This window comes from Saccostrea echinata, unplaced genomic scaffold (assembly GCF_033153115.1).
Source record: "Saccostrea echinata isolate AGI-Se365-2 ecotype Australia unplaced genomic scaffold, CSIRO_AGI_Sech_v1 ptg000009l, whole genome shotgun sequence".
Taxonomy (NCBI): Eukaryota; Metazoa; Mollusca; class Bivalvia; order Ostreida; family Ostreidae; genus Saccostrea; species Saccostrea echinata.
Window position 1 is genome coordinate 24119112 of NW_026889758.1, and position 23062 is coordinate 24142173.

Sequence of the window (23062 nt, forward strand, 5' to 3'; positions counted from 1 at the left end):
GCTACATTCAGGATAAATTAGAACCCGGCAAGATTACCGGTTAAGGTTATTTGCAAAAACAATTCGAAGGCACTCCGGCATTGTCCCGTCCCTGTCTTTCCTTACAGCATCAGTTTTTTTCCCTTTCCCCATACTAAAATTCTTTTAATTTACTTTAAAACTTCGATTCTTTACTTTGAAACTTTTATATGGATTATTCAAAAAAGCTAAAGCAAGTATATATATGAACTAGATGAAATCCCGCGCAAGCGCGGGGAAGTGAATTTATACCACTACCGACAGAAAATATATTGTAGTTTCTACTGACAGCCTACAGGCTTATAGCAGAAAGAATTATACTTTGTTCAAAATCCCGCATGAAGTAGATGTATATCTCCACCCCACCCCCCTTTTTTGTATAAACTTTAAAAATAACAATTTCATTAATTGACATTTATTTTGAAACCTGTAATACTATGTTATGGATATTGTACTTCAGAGGCTCTTATTTCATTTTCGTCAAGGATAAAAGCAGCGAATATGCACATTTTACTGATAAATTGATTTTTGTTTTATTTTTTTTGGGGGGGGGGGGCGTAAAAATTCACAGGTACTTTAGTCATTGTTTATAAATATGTATGTACCTTATTGATATGTAAAAAATGTACTTTACTTTTTTACACATCAATAAGGTACATACATATTTACAAACCAAGACCCAAGTGCCTGTGTAAAAAATAGCTTTTAACGCCTCATGCAGTGGCGGATCCAGGAATCTTGAAAAAGGGGGAGGCGGCCAGTTTGGGGTCGGGGTAGGGGCCCACGGCCACACCAAAAAATGATTTATTAAATCTTATGTATATTTTGGACACAAAAGGGGGGCCCGGGCACCCTGGGCCCCCTCTAAATCCGCCAGTGCTATTGAAAGGCCGAGTATTTGATACAAAAGACTGTATTCAGAAAAAAAAAACTGAAATGTATTGATTATAGCACAAAATTTTACAGCTTTAATTGTATTTGAACAATACCTTATTTATTAATTTTCTCTATTCGTGTTAGCAGGTATATTACGAAGTACAAACTGTACTTCGGGTTCGTTGCCACGATGCTCTCAGTGAGGAATATATATTAGGAAAACCTACTATATACATGTAATAGTCTTTCGATATATAAATATATTCACAACTTATAATGTTATCAATTATTTACCATTATTTCAATGACCATTCACGCAAAAGCTTTTTTATGTTCATGCAGCTGTAATCGCCTCGTTTTTCTTTTTAACATCGGGCTCGATGCTATATGATGTTCTAGAAGCTTCCGTCAATATTAAGATCGGTGAATGACGAAAATAATTTGCACGTTTCCCTTTTTAATCGGTTATCACAACTTGTTTCTTTTATATCATTTAATTCAAGCTTAGATTGAATAATTCAGTGATGACGTTTTATGAAATAAATAAACGATTGCTCTTTGTCAGTTTCATGAAAAATTGCCAGTAACTTAGATCCGCCAACCGGAAACGCCACCGTACTCACGTTTTTCCTATTTCATGGCTGTTTATAGAAAATAAAAGTAGACTTTTAATTTAATGCACGATACTTACTATGCGAGTGAAATCCGAATATAGTTTACGGACATCATCTTGTATCTAGTGTATTGATAGAAGAGTTAGTAAGAACTCTGGTGCACCCGTTTCGGAGTTTATTTGCAAAATTTATTAATTTATAAGTATAGATTCTTCAACACCATTACACAGACTACTGTTTGTAATTATGGATGTTGCTCAACACAGGCTCTAGTAAGCCTGTACTTTATACAACCATTCCTTACGAAAAATTTAAGAGCAGGCTTTTTGCCACAAGCACTTGGGGGTTAGACCCCCCCCCCCGTCCATTTTTTTTCTTTTTAAATCTGGGATCGACACACCTTTTTCCTATTTTGGTATTCTAATATGCACTATATGTTATCGGTAATTTAATTATTTTGTCTCAATAAGGCTTTTTAAATATATCATTTTCGAATTTTGCTGGTGTGCACCAGGTGGTCACAGAAGTGCCCGGTATTTTCGGGCGTCATTCATTTTGTGTAATGACAGAGAGGGGAAAAATCCCGAATTTTCTCTTAACATTAATGGTAAGTTGTGTATAGAACCAGATAACTTTGTCTAACTGATATTATTAACATTTAACACACGAAATTTCACTATATTTTTATTACAAGGCCTGGAACACCTTTTTAATCCAAAGCATTGTGAAGAATTGAAAACATAGGAGTTATAGTTATTGCACTTCCGTGAACAGCTGGTATTTACAGGCTACTAATTTTACCTCTATGTCATTGACTATGCAAGAAGTGCCAGTTTAAAAATAGATTGATTCATTGTATGTTGTTTAACGTCCCATTCGAGATTTTTTCACTCATATAGAGACGTCTCCATATACCGGTGAAGGGCTTCAAATTTTGACCTTTACTCGGCACTCAGGGCCATTGAGCAGTGAGGGATCTTTATCGTGCCAACGCCTGTCGTGACACGGGGCCTCGGTTTTTAAGGTCTCATCCGAAGGACCCGCAACTTTCACTTCAAAGTGCCGAGGATTTTTTTTAAAAATTCTTGGGGTGTATATGGGGGGAATGAGGTTATTTTAGGGCATAGATGGGAAGGAGAGGGTCTGAAAAAATTATAATTGATAATAATGGGAAAATTTGTTTTTAAGTGCGTAGTAGGAAGGGTGCAAAGAGGCCCATGTTTACCCTTTTCTCGAAGGGAAAGTGAAATAAGCAGGGTAGGGGTTATTTGCTATGCCGTAGCAGGACCTGCAGACTATGAATTTTCCAGAGAGCATGAAAAATTTTTGGACTTGAATTGTTCTAGCTCTGTGCCAAATTTCAGGTAAATTGAGCCGGTGTAATTTTTTTAAATTAAATTTTTACGTTATAAAGGAATGTTTGACAAAAATAATTAGTAGTCTCTGTCTTGGTGCACACCAACATGGATGCGACTGATTTAATCGACGGCACTTAAAAATGAAACGGAAAATAATTATATGAAAAAGAAGAATAATGTGTAACAAATTAATTGATGTATGCATATCACATGTTTTGTTATGCTTTCGAGAAATAATCATACGAACTTTAAGCAGGGTGAGGCGGATGACGAGAAAAGAGTTGCAAGCCTTCTCTCTTTTTATGTATCAGTTGAAAATGAAATATTTAAAACCAGCTTATTGAGACAAATCGATAACATATAGTGCGTATTCGAATACAACAAGAGATGTTTGTGAAACACTTATGCCCCCCCTCCCCCGAGTCCAAGGGGCATAACCCTGTCAAAAATTGCTAGATCGTACCCAAAACAGAACTTGGCCTAGATATTTTTAGGATAAATTTTTATGATAAATCTGTATATCAAATTTCATTTCAGTATGTGCAACCTCTGCAAAGAAAATGAACGGAAACTGCAAATAATTGGAATTTTCCTAAGTGCAAGGGGCATAACTTTGTCAAAAATTGCTCGATCGTACCCAAAACAGAACTTGTCCTAGATATTCTTATGATAAATCTGTATACCGAATTTCATTTCAGTATGCGCAATCTGTGCGAAGAAAATGAACGGAAACTGTTGGTGGACCGACGGACAAACCGACAGCAGCAAAGCAATATGCCCTCCTACCTTCGTTAGGGGGGGGGGGGGCATTAAAATAGGAAAAAGGTTAGTCGATACGAGATAATGGAAAGGGGGAGGGTCCAGCCCCTAAGTGTCTGTGGCTTTTTGTCATCATACACAACTGCTTCCTCAATAAAAATGGAACCTGCACATTTTTTTATCTTGTGATTTTCTATATACAAACTTATTTAAGTGAATATCATTCTGATTCGGACCGTTCACGGTAGCTCAGTCGGTAGAGCGCTCGCTCCGTGACCGGGAGGTCGTGAGTTCGAATCTCGGCCGCGACAGACCTAAGTCGATAAAAAATAGGTAGCAACTGTTCCTTCGCCATGCGCTCGGCACTTTGAAGTGAAAGTTGCGATTCCTTCTGATGAGACCTTAGAAACCGAGGCCCCGTGTCACGGCAGGCGTTGGCACGATAAAGATCCCTCACTGCTCAATGGCCCTGAGTGCCGAGTAAAGGTCAAAATTTGAAGCCCTTCACCGGTATATGGTGACGTCTCTATATGAGTGAAAAATTCTCGAATGGGACGTAAAACAATATACAATCAATCAATCAATCATTCTGATTCGGCGTGCAAAAACTCTGAAGTAATAGTTATTAAAAAAAAGACACTGGAGTTCCCTATTGACAATACTAGTAACTACATGTATACTGAAACGCAAAAGAAACGCATCATCCTATTTTAAGGGGGAAATATTATTTATAGGGTATAACTCTGTACTTAAAAAGTAAGGATATCTTGAATTTTGCGAAATTGGTAATTTAACGGTTAAATGATTTTCATACCATTACCGGAAGCTAAGTTTAAGCCCGCTTAACAGAAATCAAAAACTGCATGTTTAACAAAACATTTGGCAATAATTTTGGTTTTCAAGGGTTTGTATCTGTTCATCATAAGTAATGCAGCAAAATTCCGAGGAAAGAATTCTCCTTTCTTTTCCTGACGTGATGCCAAGGCTTCCTAAAATGACTTGAGAACTCTTTTCAATTGCTCTAGCTGGAAATTCTCAAAATAAAGGTGAAGAAGAGTTGCAAATGCAAATATGCACTACATCACGCCTTATCAGACTCATACGTATTATTAGCATGGAACTCGTATACTTAGTTTCGTTGCTTTATAAACAGGAGCAAAAAGAATATTTTCAAAGAAATTATGCTTTTTCACTAAATAATCAATAGAGCCCTCCCCGACTCTGGGGCCTTGAATTTCACAATTTTGGAAGAAGCATCCTTGCCTTTCATAACCATGCACTTGGTTAATTTAAATAATACCCATGGAGTAGAGAAGAAGATTCTCAAACATTCACTATATATTCAATAGAGCTCCCGTCCTAACGCAAGAACCCCTGACCCAGGGACCATGAAATTCATAAATTTGGAAGAGACCTTCTTGCTCATCATAACTTTGTACCTAGTTCGTTTGTTTGAAACCCAGGAGCAGAGAAGAGGATTTTCAAACACTTCACTATAGAAAAAATGGATCCTTGCCTTACAGCAGAACCCCTGACCCAGGGGTCATGTAAATTTACAAATTTCGAAGAGGCACCCTTGCACATCATTACTATGTACTTAATTAGTTTGTTTAATACCCAGGAGCAGAAAAGAAGAATTTCAAAGAATTAATACATTTTAATCAATAGAGTCCCACTCTAATACCAGAACCCCTGACCCAAGGACCATAAAATGTACAATTTTGGAAGAGACATCTTTGCTCATCATATCTGTGTACAAGTTGTTTGTTTGAAACCCAGGAGCAGAGAAGAGGATTTTCAAACATTTCACTATAGAAAAAAATAGATCCTTGCCCTAACACCAGAAACCCTGACCCAAAGGCCATGAAATTCACAATTGTCGAAGAGGCACCCTTGCACATCATAACTATGTTCTTAGTTTGTTTTATACTTAGTAGCAGAAAAGATTGATTGATTGATTGTATGTTGTTTAACGTCCCTCTCAAGAATTTTTCACTCATATGGAGACGCCACCACTTGCCGGTGGAGAGCTGCAAATTTTGTCCTATACTCGGCACTTACGACCATTGAGCAGTGAGGGATCTTTTTCGTGCCAGCACCTACTGCGACACGGGACCTCGGTTTATACGGTCTCATTCGAAGGACCGGTCTCCACGTCGAACCCGCGACGTAATGATCAACTCCTTACTTCGCGACTCTAGAGCAGACGCTCTAACCACTGCGCCACGCGGGCGATTAGCAGAAAAGAATAATTTCAAACAATTGGTGCATTTTTACTATATAATCAATAGACACCCGCCCTAACACCAGAACCCCTGACCCAGGGGCCATGACATTCACAATTTTGGAAGAGACATCTTGGTTCAGCATAACTATTTAGTTAGTTTGTTTTATATCCAGAAGAAGAAAAGAAGAAATAATGCACTTGCACTATATGATCTATATATCCCAAAAGAACCCCTAACATTGGGGCCATGAATTTCACAATTTTGTTAGAGGGCTCAATGCTTATTAATCATGCCAACAGTTTGACTGATTGATGTCCTAGAGTAAAGAATAAGATGTTTAAAGATTGCATTAAATTTGGTGTTTTAGCCCCAAGGGTGAGGGGACCATGAAATTCACAATTTATCTTCCCCCTTACCCATAGATGCTATATGCCAAAGATTGGTTGAAATTGGTTCAGCAGAAAAAGTGTTCATATGTTAACGCACGACGCAAAAGGGACGACGACAGACAAAAACGGATAGCAAAAGGTCACCTGAGTGACTCAGGTGACCTAATAAAAAGTCACTACAGAGTCTGCCACACCTGTTCGATATTTGGATTTTCACTGACAATAGATGATTAAGGCAAATTAGTAATACACTGTAGGACAAACAGGATGACTTCAGCTTTTCCATCCTCAACTTTTCTTATTTCGGTAGCAGTATTTCACTACCACCTGTATATAGTGTTTATGTCCCTCAACTGATTCAATACGCAAGGCCATGCTCCGAGTACCATCAATTTTTAAACCGATGCAAGCTACTAACAAATAGGTTGATGTTACTAGAAATTCAAAATCCCTGTTTAAAATCAACTGTGTATTATCATGACCTTGGTTGTAAATACAACCTGTTGTTGGGTCGTATTTTGTCTGACATGTTTCATACCCTTTGCTGGGTTATTGCTTCAATACTTAATTTGACCAAGTAACACTCCGACTATCCGATCAATATATAGGCCTAGTATTCAGTTTTGTGAACTGCTAACTGATGAATCGAAGTACAGGCAAAAAACATGTATGTAGTACATGACCCTTACCATTGCAGAGAAGTTGCTTAAATTGAAACCTTAACCTTTTTTTTTTTACAAAGACGGACGAATATCATCAAGCTTTAAACTGGATATTGCTCTGAGATCCGGCGAAAACAAATAAGCGTAAATAAGAGTTTTTAAAATAAGTATAGTGTTTTAGTGTTATGCTTAAGTCTCTCAATGTCTTACTCCCTGATATGATAAAGTTTGAGACCTTTCTGACTAGAACTTTGTGTATGAATATGAATTCTGTAGTCTAAGACATTATGATCAAAATAAAGGGCAAAAGATATTTTGATCGATCATCAAAGACTGCTACACGTGTTGTAAGTTTCAATTTTTATTAAATAATAAATCAAAATAAAATGAATGTTACAATGAGCTTTCACCCATAGTTGGACAACATTTCAATAAACAATTTCATTCTAAATTAAAAGTAACAATTTACGCGTTCAGAAAAAAAGTGCGGGGAGGGGGCAGGTGCCATGCTGTCCCATAACACCAACCCCCGACTTTATGTGCCTGAAAGTTATGTTTATCTAAGTGGAAGTCGAAAATGTTTGATAACTTTCCAAATATTTTTGTATAAATTTGAAATTTCCCTATCTATATTTAGTCCATTGAAGAAAAAATTAAATCCTTAGTTCAGGTGAGCATAACGTAGCATTTTTTAAAACAAAATTTGATCTCAACCAGTTAGAGAGATCGGAATAATTCAGTTTTGTAATAAAAATTTTTGACGAATTTATGTTTACGAGTTTTGAATTTTATTCCTCCTAGTACTGGGGCCACCTTGAAAAATTATTTGATTGCCCTCTCCCGACCGACTGCCTAAAAATGACCCGACTCAAAAATTTTTATAACCTCCTGAAATGATACTTTTTTTTCTTTTTATTCCTGAATTTTCTTATCCTGTCAATATGTATGTTGAAATTTTCTAGGAAAATTTTCCACCTACCTACCGACCGAATTTTTTTATACCCTGAGTCGGGAAAGGGCAAACAAACGTTATTTTAAAGATGGCCTGGGCCTTTAAATTTATTATAATATTTCTAAGATTTTCTTCATCTATATATAGGTATAAAACGATGTTCAATTTTTGGAAAAAGGCCTCTGAGCACTAAATCACTTATTTGATTGATGGCTTTGAACAAACATTCGGTCTTGATGGTTTATTGGTTAAACAAATAATGATGAATTTATTGCCGGAAATCATTATGTATCCATGTTAAAGGATTTATACTACATTAAATAATCATTTTGAACCGTGTTCTTCGTAGTTTCTCTACGTTCAAAATATAAATATGTATGAATCTCTTTTGTAGCTAGAAAAAAAAAACATTGCTGAAAATGTACTCATTTACAAATCATGCGAGCAAACAACCAAGAACAAAACTAATCTAAAAAACAAAAGCATTACGACACAACTTACATATAGGGCTTTCTTCTGAATTGTTTTTTTAAAAGTCAACGTTCCTTCCCCTTAAGAATCCCTAATACTGAAAATTTTTCTGTCCTACAACAAACTGCAGGTGATGCATCAAAAACTCGACGGATATAACTCAATTTTTATGGCTTCACTTTTCTAGAGACAGTATTTGTATTTTGATTTTCTTCTTTCTTTTTTTTTCAACGAACTGTTAACTATACCTAATTATAGTTTATTTAAATTGGATGGAATTCTTCCCCTTTCGATTATATCTTTCATTTGCAATCAACCTTAGATTTATAAATACCTTCATTACGTTGAATAGTAATGAAATTATTTACAATTGAATTTTGGTGACGTCACAGAACATCGAAAAAAATATAAAACTTTTTCCGAAATATATGCATATACGAATATGTAGGTCGAACCCGACCATAGCTGCAGAACTGTAGCTCTCTGCTTGAGAAAATTCGGACAGACAAAGCAGAGAGCTACAGATCCATGCATTGTAAAAACCTTCGATTTACGCCGCCGCTTTTTTGTCGCTCGCCTCGGGTATTATTTCTTGTATTTAATGCTTTCCCCTGCTTTAAAAGTGTATCCAATAATTATCCACATATTTTACTCCTATTCCTGATACTTTATTTACCTTTCAACGGTCTCGAACAGCCCTTTATGGTTTTGAAATGTCGGTTTAAAAAATTCCCGTTCCGACGTCCATGTTATTGGGGGTTGTGCGAAAAAAAGTAATTCAAAGAACATATACTTGTCAAGAAAATGTAAATAAAAATTTCAGGAGGTTTAAATATCATGTATATTGTCTATAAAGATTAGAATACAACATGTATGTAAAAAAGAAATGAGCTAAATAAAACTCGGGCGTGTTGTTTCAGGAGGACACCAACGTCGACGTCGGAATGCATTTTTTTAACTGATATTACGGCCGTTTGGAAGTGGAACTGTTGAAAGGTAAATAAAATGTCAGGAATAGGAGTAAAATATACGGATAATTATTAGATACACTTTTAAAGCAGGGGAAAACATTAAATACAAGAAATAATACCCGAAGCGAGCGACAAAAAAGCGGCGGCGTAAATCGAAGGTTTTTACAGCGCTTGGATCTGTAGTTCTCTGCTTCGTCTGTCCGAATTTTCTCAAGCAGAGAGCTACAGTTCTGCAGCTAACCCGACCAAAGTTTTCCCACTGTGCGAAGTTTTGCTCTTGCGACATTAAAACTATCTCTGGCACACGGCACTTATTCCTGTTTTCGGTTGCCTATAACATAGCAATTTCTTATATATGGCCACAAATTATCAGACCGTCGGACTACCGGACCGTCGAACTATCGGGCCGTCGGAGTACTGAGCGGTCACCCAAGTGTGACCGATCGACAGAAGATGCTAACTCTTCCTGGGTACCTGATCCCACCTCTGGTGTTTTCAAGGGTCCGTGTGTCTGCCCGGTTAATGATTTGTTTTGTTGATTGGATTTATGAGATTGATCACTGTTCGTTATCTTTACCTCTTACAGAAGATATTTTCATTTACAGTGATACCCTTAGATACCAAGAAACTTAACTGTAGATTTTTTATTTTGTATCCCTAACAAAAGTATACTTTATTTCATGAAATACGGAAATAACGAACAGTAATCAAGCTCAAAAGTCCATTGAAACAATACAAACTGAAGATAACTGAATATCGGAAAGATGGGGGGGGGGGTCATCATTAAATGTGATGTAATGTTCTCTGTTTCGGAAGTGTTCATATTCAATATTTAAAGAATGAACATTCGAAAAATGGAAAGGACATTTGATACATCTCTACTGGTTATTTTGAACAGAACATATTGTCAGATGTAAAAAATATTAAATACTGTTAAATATTTGTAGTATAATGATTGTATAGTAGACTTTTTATTTATATATATATATTGTATCATACAGGCAATTTAGGAAGTTCTTATGAAGTCTCTAACACATCATGTGAGTGCCCCCTGGGAAAATATGAGTGTCATCATGTTGCCTCTGCATTACTGTATGGGTAAGAGATGCATTTAACATATTTAGAATACAAAGTCTAATGACCAGATGATTCAAGATTATTTACATGTATTTCAATCATGAGCCAGAAGGCTGAAGTGATACTTTATTGGTAAACTATGAGACATAAATTCACAGATACAAATGTGTGAGCAAGACTGACATAAAGTGTGGGTGGTTGAAGAACCCAAAGACGTCAATTAAAAAAGACATAAAAACAATGGAAGAATTGTTTCCCCCTGCACGCCAAGATTACTGATATTTATATTTTAAACATTTTATTGTCAGTGAGGCAATATGTATTTTCTTTTAAATATAGTTATTCATATACTTGCAATTATTCATTACATATAATTTAAAAAAAAAAACATATCAATCATTAAAAATATATATCAATCATAAAACATTTGCTTCACATTTGAAGTGCTTTAAGCCGCCCCTTTGATGAAAGTGACCGGTGTTTTTTGCACCAAGAATTAGCAAAGCTTGGAAGGTTTATTGGTAAAATATAAGAATGAAATTATGATTTTGATGTTATTGTTGTTGTTATTTAAATTTGATTTGATTGCAATCTAATTAAAATTAGATGTTCCGAATCCGCTACCGCTTTTCAAACATCTAACAACATCCCATACGGGGTCACGTCAGAACGACCTTTCAGATGTGAATAAACATTTCAGAATTAGCCAATCAGATTCGAGTTTCTAAATCCGTGTCGGTTGAAGCTTACAACATGGCGTCCGAAGAAGTTCTGAAGATGTTCAATGTAAATAAACTGAAAAAAGAGCAGGAAGAGATACTTAAATGCATTCTGGACGGCAAGGACTGTTTAGCCGTGTTACCAACAGGCTATGGCAAGAGTCTGCCATATCAAATGGCCATTCCTCAACAGAGAGCGTTGGGAAAAGTGGCCCAGAAAATCATCGTATGCTGTCCCTTGATTGCCCTTATGAAAGACCAAGTAGAAAGGCTTTCCAAAATACCAAACATTCGGGCGATATACAGAGGTAATATAACATCTTTTTAAAACGTATGAATAGTAAATATGTTAATGAAGAGTAGTTAATATGTAACAGCAAATTTTGTGTTTCGACAGAGTAATGTTTATGAGTTATTGAAACTCATAATGCGGTACCCCCCAAAATTGAAATTGTATATCCGCTTCCTATTACAACTCATCAATACATAACTTTCTTTTTGTCCCTTTGAGGGTCCTTAATTAGTCATTAGAAGAATGAAATTGAAAAACACAAAAATAGCCAGCAGAGATGTAAAAGTGTTTTATATCTCTGTCAGCATTGATTATAACTTGTTCACTAAAGATATTGAAAAACCTGAATAAACTGTGCAAGCATAAATGAATGAAAACTTGATGTGATATTTAAAAAAGAATTTTTTTTTTTTAATTATTAGATGGTACCCAGGAAGCTGACCGCATTATTAAGGAAGGTGCATTTGATTACCTATTTGGGTCCCCAGAGTTGCTTGTTGGTGATAGCTCATTCAGAGACCAGTTGCATCAGTTTGGTGTATCAACTATTGTTGTTGATGAGTTTCACACCATTGCATGCTGGTGAGTATTTTCAATTGCTTTGTAATTTTTGAATGTATCCCAATATCAGTGTATCTTAATTGCTACTAAATAATTAGAATGTGCAATTTTTTCAGAATGAAATTATTATAAATTTTAATACAACAAATAAAGATTTTACACATTCAAGCTTTCAATTACATTGAATTTAGAGTTGTCACTATGGATACAAGCTAATGGCCCTTCTCATTTTTGTAACTATGAAGGACACAGTGCATAATGATATCAAGTAAAATCTGTTTAACACCCCCGAAAAAAACTATATCAGAATTTTTTATTTCTCATGTTTTTATGGGGCGAAAAGGATGATGAAGACAGAGATGCATTTAGGAAATGGTTCAGCTACCTAGGGGAACTACGTTCAATTTTCCCATCTGCATCAGTGTTGGCACTGAGTGCAACTTGCACACATAAAATCTCACGAAGAGTCCGCAAAGTGTTGAATTTGAAGGAAGACACAACTGAAATTAGATTATCACCTGACAAACCCAACATCAAACTTGCTGTGAAAAAAATTGCAAATTCTGTAGATTTAGGAATGGCCTGGATGATTGATGGATTAGACTCTTTTCCCAGAACAATTATATACTGCACCAGCATTCGGGATGCGTCCAAATTGTATCATTATTTAACTTCAGAAGTGCCGGATTGTGTATCATTCTGTGACATGTTTCATTCTGAGACACCAGATTCAAAGAAGAAAAAAATACTGGATGACCTTTGTAATGAAAATGGTTCCTTGAGAATTGTTATTGCGACCAGTGCCCTTGGAATGGGGATAGACATGGCAAGTGCAAATAATGTGATCTTATATGGAGCTCCAAAGCAATTAGTGGAGGTCATTCAGGAGATTGGTCGTGTAGGTCGGGATGGAACTCCAGCACTTGCCTTGCTCCTTTACAATTCTTACCATTTAAGAAAAGCGGAACAGGAAGTGAGGGATGTGTACATTTCACAAACTTGCAGGAGAAAGGTACTTTTGAAACCTTTTGTGAAGGAAAATGAACTTGGTCTAATATCACGAGATCCACACCACACATGTTGTGACAGATGTGTGTTATTGTGCAGATGTAATGACTGTCAGAAGGATGTTTTTCTTCTAGAGAAGATGTTAAAAGATGAACCACCAGCCTCAGAGAGTGACACGAACAGTGAATCTACCGAACTCTATGATGATGATGTCGAACTTTTAATGGAATCAGACATAGAACTTGAATAAGCAATTATGCATGCCTTTAAAGTTTGATTATTTCATCTCTTGAAATGTAATCTGTTTTTAATTTAAATTGCCATGTTAAAAATATTCAGTGATGTATGATTCTCCACACAGAGATGGTTCAGCAACAATTTGTCCAATTTAATGATTGTTAATGTTCACCTTCATGCGATTTGGAGTTGTTTCATCACATTCACTAGCAATTTAATAAATCTATACAATCCTTGTTTTCTACAACATTTAACCTCCTTGTTAATCACTAGAATGTGGAAAGATTGTAAGTGAAGTTAAGCAAGATCAAAAGATTCAATGTCTGACAAAAAACTAGTTCATATACAGTTTTCAAACTTTGAGACCTTAAACATAAAATCAAATTTATTAAGTACAGGTATCTGTATTTAATACTTTGTAATATAACTTGTGTATTAAACCTGTATGACCCCCACCCAAAATTAAACAATATAGACATTGAATTTTTGAAAGATCTCCCAAAGAACAGTTTTTATATATAAACTGACAATACACAGGCTTATTCCTAAGACATTTACTGATGTAATCCCCTGTTTACTTTGGTATTCCCTTTATCCCTTTGTTAAGGGAGGAACCTCCATTCTACTTTTTTAAATTTCCCCTGCTATTTTAATTCTTATGGACAACCCTGAATGCAAGTGTGTATTTTCATAATCATTCAACTTTTTAAGGAAGACTCAAAAGTAGACCACATTTCCATTTATTCGAAGCATTTATTAATAACTGCCAACACTGAAAGCCAACAATAGTATATTTTTCAAAAACAATCAACAATAAAAAGATTTTAGCATATATGTCAAGTTTTTACTGATATTCAATTGACCATTTTATAACGCGCACAAAGAAGACAAATGGACCGGGCCAGCATTATGCCTACTGTGTGAAAAATAGAAAAAAAAATTATATCACATGACAAAAATTTCTTTAATCACTACAATTTGCAGCAATCTAACTAAGATTGAAAAAAGTTATCAACAAAATAGCTTACACACATCAAAGTTGTCAAAAATGATCATTTCTTCATACTATTACACAATCTTTCCATATAAGTACAGTAGGTCTTCTCTCTCTTTTTCTTTTTTTTTTGGGGGGGGGGGGGGTTGAAAGATAATACTTAACATGCTTAGAGTATGTGCAAAATGTAGAATTTTTAAGTAACAAAATATAGAATAAAGACCTACCTCACCTTAAAAATATATTTTTATAATGTAACAATTGTATCTTTCTGAGAAATATTTAAGTCTATTTAGTCAAGGGACATATCACAAACGTGATTTAAATGCCTCTATTTGTCATCAGCTGTATAGAGTAGTACAAATTCACAAGCTGAAGATGACTTTTATACATTTGAAGTTATAGGCATTTTTAATAGCCTTGTTCACCCATCTCCTTCATACATCTATACACACAAGTTTAAAAAGAGTATTTTCAAATCAAAATGCATTAAGTTTGGCAATATATAAAATAACAACATGTAGTCTTATCCACATGAATCACCTACAACATAAGTGATAGGTAATACTCAATGAATATAGTAAGGATTTCAATGTATTCTGGCATGATTTTCATGTCTAGTACCACTACCAGTATTCATATGTGTGGGTCCCTCAAGCGCCTGAATGGAGCAGATGGTTTATGGCGATGGATCATGGTACAAAGTCCCTTGTATGCTGAGGAATAAAGATCTCGATCTGGATTTAAAGATTTGCAATCCAATCTCCGCTGGCGGTTTACTGTCAAGACATTCTGATCAGTCAATTCTTTAACAACCTTTAGAACATCTGTCTTGTATGACGGCAAATGATGAAATCCCTTTCTTTTCCTTATTCCACTTACTTCCTCAAAATGATCCTTGATATTCACTAAATGAGGATAATTTTTTGAGTTCTGCAGTATGCTGTTTTTTGTTTGATGCCCTGATGCAACAACTTTACTGTCCCTATTAAGCATTTCTAAATATTCATCTAATGAAATATTATTGTTTTTTCCACCTTGTACATTGACAAATCCGTTTGCAGTGAGTCGATTTTTCTGGTGTTCTGGAAGAATACCTGACGTAAGGGCTGTTAAATGAATAGACCCAATCATGTATTTTACCTTGTTGGTCAGGTTATATATTGGAAGCTCATATTTGGCTGAGCGCACGACTCTTTGTCCATCACCCATATCAATTCCAGAATCTAAATTTTTAAGTAAAAGTGTCAACCGAAATAACATAACTATGTACTCATTTACTTCGTCTTTGTCTCTTTTTCTTTGCTTAGGCTTTGGTTTTTCAATGTTGACGTCATGATATTTTTTTTCATGATATTGTAGGGTATTGCTGTACTTGTATGTCTTGTCACAGTGATGGCATTTGAAACGACCATCCTCTTACAGATTTGAGATCCAGTAATTATCGGGATGATCTGGATTTGAAATTATCTCCCTTAAATTTTCACAAATATCATCTGACTCTTCAAAAAACCATTTCTTCAATATCTGACTACTTATACCTTCTATCCATTCAGTCTTCTCTACATCTGTCTTGTCGTCAAAATCTTCTGGAATCTGAATTTCTTCATCAACACTTTCAGAATTCATTATTGCTAGGAACATTACTAAACAGATTGCATCCAAAATAACATAATATAACATCTTGTATGCTCGAAATGAATTGCACACTTTCCCCTTGACATTTCTCAAGTTTAAAAGATTACGGAAGTAGTAAGCAGTACATCTGTCTAAGCCGCTTTGGGAATTGTAAGTCAGTTTATGAATTGCCTGGAATATAAAAATAAAATATTTATGTACTTTAATACTTCTCCAATTCAATGAGAAGGTAAAAGAGTATTAAAAAAATTAAGAGAACTCAAGTTGGCAGAGTCTTAATCAATTTATCCAGTAAATAAGATATTAATATTTCATAAAATATTTTGCTAAAATATATGACATCTAATATTTCATAACTTGTGCATGTACAAAACCACTGTCAACCAAGGAACAGAAAACTACAATATCATACTGAATATTTTCTTTTAAAAAATTGTAATAGTTAACCGTGAGCACATGAATTCTGTGCAGACATCTTTTTTTTTTCATTAGCAACCATCATCAAGCAATGTTGACAGTTGTTCAAGTTCTATTGCACTGGAGAGTGTACTTTCATCATTCAGTGGGTAATTGTTTTTAACAAATGTTTAAAAAACAGATCCCATTAAATTACAAGTATAGAATTTTGAATCATGCATGTAAACAATTCTTACCTCTAAGAAGTTCATCATGCGATGGAAGTCTTCTATTTTTGATATGAACCCCTCTAATCTCTCCAATGGAGTATCAGCATTCTTCATTGCTTCCTGTGCTGATTGTACTCTTTCATCTGTCAAGCGATCTCCTGCAAAATGTAGTTTGAAAAATATTACTTAATATTAATTAAAATACATGTGCCCATTGATAATATTTATGTGTACATCTATTGCACAAAAATGCAAGTACATCTGTGTGATGCTGAATAAAATTATTAAACACAAGTTCCTTTTTACACTATATACATGTACATTCTGTACCTCCAAAAAACACTGCTTCTACAATTGTGTCATCTTTGCAAGGGACGTATAACTTTGACAAATCCTTCAAAAGATGAATCACATCTTGTGTCTTGTTTTCGTTACAGTCCCGTAGTCCTAAAGGATACTGAAAATAAATTTCAAAATTATATATTATATTTACTTAATATGATTATCATGATACCCGGAGAGGGCACACACTATATATTTATAGATCAAATGAACAGACTTAAATATCCCTCAAATAATTGTCCAGGGCTTCCAAAAGTTCATTCACACATTTTAAAAAATATGTGTACTAAAATGGACCCCCTTTTCATGAAATAAGATTTTAAATCAATCTGCAAAATTGATTACCTGTGAAGTTTTCTCCCCTGCATATCTTGAATATGTATGTTCCAAGTGTTTTGGGTACACTTTTACGAGAAGATCATTCATTTGGGGATGATTTTCTATAATGGATGTTGAGATAAGAAAGCACAACTCCTTCATAAGTTGCCTTTGCTCAGCCACCGATGGAATAAACTTTGAAGGTTCAATGTTATCAGTCTGGCTATCATGGTTTTCAGGGGCAAACACCACTCTGTCAAGAATTGCATACATATTGAATAAATGCAGTGATATTGTTTTTCTGTCAGATGTCCTGTAGGAAGGCAATATATCCTTGTCCCAATTATCCCCGATGATCTGATAAGTAGAATGTCCACCATTTGCCCAGGAATCCCTAGCCTTTAGGATATTGGTATCAAGAATATTCTGCCAGTTCACCAGCTTCCTGTGGAGAGTTGTGGGATGTACACTCAGTCCAATCTTGGACAACCTTTCAATATCCTGTTACATAATGTTAACAAAAATATTGAATTAGATTCATCACACTAAAATTTATCAGATGAGATTTGTTCTTTGACAACCTTCCAAATAAAGATAGTCATAAACATTCAATTTCATTGTAAACTCTGACCCCAAACATAAGTTAATTAGGGATGAGATTTTTTTTTATTTTTATAATCATGATAATACCTGTTTATCCACATTTAAGATACTTTATCCTTAGCGAACTACAAAGTCAGGATCATTATACATTTTAAAAATTCAGCCTAGAATTATAATTTAATTGAATGTTTAAAAGTATTACCCGTTCCGTACATCCACCATGTTTTAGAATGAAGCCAACAACATATTGTACCAAAGACATATCTTGGCTTCTACCATGCAATCCAATACAGGCTGTGAGAATTATATGCTGGTATGGTTTACTAGAAACACTAGGTGTCAAATCACAAACTGTAGCAGTGATAATAGACAGAAGAGCAGGGCAATGCTTCTGGAGGTATTCCTGAATGTGATCCCAGCTGAAGTTGAAGAAGTCCCCATAGTCTTTCTTCTGTAATGGACATCCAGATCCCCGCTTGCAGATGTTCACACTCTCTGATTTAACAATCTTTGCTGCTCCAGTTATAATGCACATTGGATTAGACAAACACATGGTTTCCACAATGGTACTATCAACATTTGTGCCACGAATCAATGCCTTGCAGATTTTCTGATGAGTCTCATTCTGTATAAGAGCAGTCTTCTTTCCACTTGGATAGTACACCGAAACCTATAAAGAATGATTAAAATTACAATCTGACAGTTGAAGTCAAATGACGGAATAACATACACATATAATTATAAACTGTGAGTCATCATGTCCAGTTATATTTCATAACAATTATAAAAAAAATCTTTAGTTTCAAATCAAGATATATAAAAATATGCTTATCATCCTTTGTATTTTGTATTTTAACATGTTTACATCATTTATCCAAAAATGAAGCAGAAATTGCCAGTCACAGAAATTTGTATCTTACATCAATTTTGTCCAGGAACTTTCCTTTGTTGAAAGTTGTCAAGTCTCAACAAACAAATAAAATCCTATAAAAAAAAAAATAATTCACATGCACAAATGTTGATTTTTGTCAACAGTCTACATAAAAATAAGGTAAACGACAACAAAACAAATAAATAAGCTCCTTTTGATAACTTTAAACTATATCTTACTAGAAATACCATAGAGTAAAATTAGTAATTTTTTTCTTTTGTTTAAAAAGACAGTTGATGTTTAATTAATGAATATTTCACACCTGGTCAGGTATAAATTTTGAAGCAATGGAGCTCATCAAGTCAACTGAACATGCAGTTTTGGCACAAGAGAACTTTGAACTCAAGGCAATCATGAACAAGTTATTTCTCTGCTTTTCATATACTTGTAAGTGTTCATGACTGGTTCTTAATATGTGTACAAAGTTTCAAGTACCTATAATTAGTAGGAATTCAACCTAATTTTTAAAGTTAGTCTTTAATACCAATAACAATGATTAATAACAATAATAATAAACAAATAATTTTCTTTTAAAAATCTAATAAATAACCTCCACAGATCCATCTAAAGGGGGTACTACTGGACTAAAGTCCAGAGATCTTTTAGATGACTTTTTAGGTTTATCTTCAATACCCATCGACAAGCCTATGTGATAACACATTTTGAAAATTACATATGATGAAAATAAAATATATTGCTGAGAATTTCCATCACTGAATCTCATTCAGATATCATTGAATGAAATAAAATAAACATCTTTTATTATTAATATTTTTATCCTTACAATAATGATACCTACCAAATATGCCCTCCATAGCTTTGACCTGTTGCATCTATTAAAAAAAATATACACATGTATTTGCAGAATACTGAGCTGTACACCCATATTGGCTATATACTTGGGAATTTAGCATTATCTCAAATAAAACTAATATGTTGTGAGGGTCAATGGAATGTACTAGAGGACAAAATATTTACAGGGACCTATAGTATATAGGTCCTACAGGTACCTATAGTATATAGGTCCCAGATATTTATAGATCTAAATTGGGAAATATTGAAATGATGTCATTCATTTACCTGAAGATGTTGTCTCTCATTTTGTCTCTGGCCAGTTATTTCCTTGAAAGGAGATATTTTAACAGGTGAAACGTATGTCACACTAGCAAGCATCTTCGCAGGTCTATTCTCTGTTTTACTTGCACCAGGGCTGCTCAACATCCGCTTCGTAATGTTTTTTCGCCGAGGAGAAGGCAGTTGCATCACCTGCGTTCGATACACAGACTCTACACCTTCTTTAAGTTTCTGTTTAGTAACACTGTTTTTCTCCTCTGCTTTTATAACTGCTTCAACTTGTCTAAAACACTTCCGACACACACCTGCATTAGATCTACTTGCACCTTCAAGTTCTATACTTACTTGGGTTACGTTTCGTATGCATTGGATTCTTTCTGCGTTTAATTTAAGCTTATTTTCATAATATTTATGTAAATTTTCCTTTCCGTCGGCTGTTTTCTCTAACACAAGAAAGGAAAACCCGCAAACAATGCACACATCACCCAATACACATGTTTTCCTCGGTGTATCCGCCATTTTTGCCCCACTTCTTAACTCCTCGGGCTTTTACATTATAAGGAGATAACGTAGAAAACCTCCGAACTACCAGCCAAAACTTGGGAAAGAGCGATTTCATTGGCTAATGAAAAGGTCGTTCTGACGTGACCCCGTATGGGATGTTGTTAGATGTTTGAGAAGCGGTAGCGGATTCGGAACATGTAATTTTAATTAGATTGATTTGATTGTTACATTAAGAGTGTTATGATATTGTTATTTTGATTCTGTCCGTTGGTTGATTTTCACTGTGTGAAAAGCAAGTAAATGTACAAATGTACAAAGATGAGGAGCATATTGTTGGCTTTGTATAATCTGTCCAATTTTTTAACCTACTAGGTAATAAATAAGAATCTTTGCATAATTGGACAGGTAATAACTATGATAGCATTTTTATATATACATTTTTTGAAAGGAATAAATTTCATTTAACTCTTTTCCCCCTGTTGCCACCATTTGACGCACTTGCCATTTCCCTAGAGTTTATAAAGATTATTTTTTTCATATTTTTGCAAATCGTCAGGTCATTCTTCTATTATTCTAATAGAATATGTGAGTATGAAACCCTGATTAATAAGTTAGTAAATGTTAATTGTACATTTGCACCAATTTTTCCTTGGCACATCCACACTAAGGATGCCACATGCAAAATTATATATAGGAACAATTCTGAACAAATATTGGCAAATGAGTTGTAATTTTAAAATGTAATGCATTCAAATAAAAAAAAAATTAGTGTTCACCAAAATTAAATGCATGATCTCTTAGATAATAATTACCTGGTATGTGCATGTGGATATTATTTTTGAGAATGAAACAAGTCTGGAAATTTTTCAGCATTAAAATGGATTCTTGAACCAGAGCCATGTGAGCCAGGCCCACCTGTTCCTGTCATTGAAGACCTGTTAACATCACCAGAGTATGTTCATTCTGATGCCCCTATGGTATGGTTAAGACATGCATTATCCCTATCAGAGGAAGCCATTAAAAGAACAGCATTAGCAACAATTGGGCAAAGAAACAACCCGATGTGGTCGATTGTAAGAAAATACCGAATAACAGCTTCCAACTTTTGTGCAGTTCTCAGTTCTAAGCAAAGACGGTAAGACATGTGTGATTCAATTTTTTTCAAAATAGACTTTCAAAGTACAGTTCAACTTTGTTATCTCAAACACGATATCTTAAATACCATGGGTATGTCAAAGTAATTTTGAAGTCCTAACCAGTTATTATAGACATATTTTATTCTCGATAAATCAATTAAATCCTTGTGTATCCCAAATCCTCGGATATCTCGAACTTTTTTCTTGGTCCCATTGAGTTCAAGATAATGACGTTTGACTGTAATGACTAGATATATAGATGCAGGGTAAATTATTTGATCAATAACCAAATAATCATATTTTCTTCTTCAGAATGACATTGTCACTGAAGAAACGGCTTATGTCGGCTTACAATCTGGAGTCCATCAAAGCTGTGGCATGGGGTATCACTCATGAAGATGATGCTTTGAGAAAGTATGAAAACGACTTTGATGCAGCTGTAGAGTAATCAGGTATACAGCAAAAAAATAATATTCCTTCCACCTCTCACAGAATGTTAAAATTCATTGTGTCAAAACAAATGATCCTAGTGACAAGTAGACAATCAAATACTGAAGTCTAATTGTAAAAAAAAAGTATTCAATTCATTTAGTGATCGATGTATAACAGAAAATTTGCTGGGAATGGAGATCTACTTAAAGTACCCCAGTACCACTCTGTACAAGCATATCGTTGTACTGTATTTGAAGTGGAAGGAATTATAAATGCTCAACTTAGACTTTGTGTGCATTACAATTATATTATGGTTTGCATTCAGTAGTATTACATTTTTTCTGAAAGAGATATGGTTGCATGAATCCGGAGTGTTGGGAGCTTCACCTGATGGCTTAGTTGTACGATCACCAACATGCAGTGTATTTTATCAAACTCCAGAAGCCAAAGATGCCATTCCTGATATTGTAGAGGTGAAGTGTCCATATACAGCATCGTCTTCAACAGTAGCAGATGCAGCACAAAATTTGAAGGATTTCTTCATAGGTAAATAATAATTTATAAGTTGGATTTAAAAATCTGTTTTGTTCATTACTTTAAAATTAAAAATCTAGATGAGTAAATGATCACAATGGATACATGTATTAATTTAAAAGTGCAACTGTTCAACATAGTATGAAGAGATGGAAAAGGGAGGGGATATGAATAGGCATAACACAACATTAAAAGAGTTTTTGATTTTTAGATATTAAACAAGATTCCCTGTGCCTGAAAACCAGTCACCCATACTATCATCAAATTCAAGGCCAGCTACATATATGTAATAAAACATGCTGCGACTTAACTGTGTGGACAAGAGTAGACTGCATTGTGATTAGAATATTAAAAGACATTGAATGGACTGCAAATGTTTCAAAGCTAGTAGATTTCTACTTTAACATTTTCATTCCAGCACTGATGGAAAACTAAGTTCTCATGTATTTTGACACTTGTTTCTGTATCTCTCGAATTTTCTCGCAGTGCAAAACGAGTAATTCATCTTAAATGTGTTGAAAATTCCAGTTATTCTTGTATGATGTGATATATCACAATTCATCAGAAAACTTCTGGCTTATAAGAGTATTTTAAATAGCAATGGTGTTTAATTTAATCATGTACTACAGATAAAAAAATAATAAAATTTATCATAATTTTATTAATGAATTGAAGATGTTATTCTCAATGTGGAAATGTAACATTTTTTATCATCGTTAGATAAATTGTTGAATGTAA

The 23062-nt window shown here is 34.6% G+C and overlaps 3 protein-coding genes and 1 pseudogene across 3 annotated transcripts; 3 read left to right on the plus strand and 1 right to left on the minus strand.

The window, feature by feature from the left end:
- Positions 1-10969: 10969 nt before the first annotated feature.
- LOC133182567 (ATP-dependent DNA helicase RecQ-like) lies at positions 10970-11972 on the plus strand. The gene is made up of 2 exons (XM_061317412.1): positions 10970-11402; positions 11809-11972. The coding sequence occupies exons 1-2, from the start codon at positions 11129-11131 to the stop codon at positions 11970-11972; spliced, it is 438 nt and encodes a 145-aa protein (XP_061173396.1). The 5' UTR covers positions 10970-11128.
- Positions 11973-12269: 297 nt separating this feature from the next.
- LOC133182568 (bifunctional 3'-5' exonuclease/ATP-dependent helicase WRN-like) lies at positions 12270-13205 on the plus strand. The gene has a single exon (XM_061317413.1). The coding sequence runs from the start codon at positions 12270-12272 to the stop codon at positions 13203-13205; it is 936 nt and encodes a 311-aa protein (XP_061173397.1).
- A 2390-nt stretch (positions 13206-15595) lies between these two features.
- LOC133183487 (uncharacterized) lies at positions 15596-18760 on the minus strand. The gene is made up of 6 exons (XM_061318441.1): positions 18634-18760; positions 17916-18383; positions 17138-17611; positions 16781-16907; positions 16478-16608; positions 15596-15995 (listed from the first exon to the last, which is right to left on the minus strand). The coding sequence occupies exons 2-6, from the start codon at positions 18264-18266 to the stop codon at positions 15606-15608; spliced, it is 1473 nt and encodes a 490-aa protein (XP_061174425.1). The 5' UTR covers positions 18267-18383; positions 18634-18760; the 3' UTR covers positions 15596-15605.
- Positions 18761-18931: 171 nt separating this feature from the next.
- LOC133182569 (uncharacterized) lies at positions 18932-22759 on the plus strand (annotated as a pseudogene).
- The last annotated feature ends 303 nt before the right edge of the window (positions 22760-23062 follow it).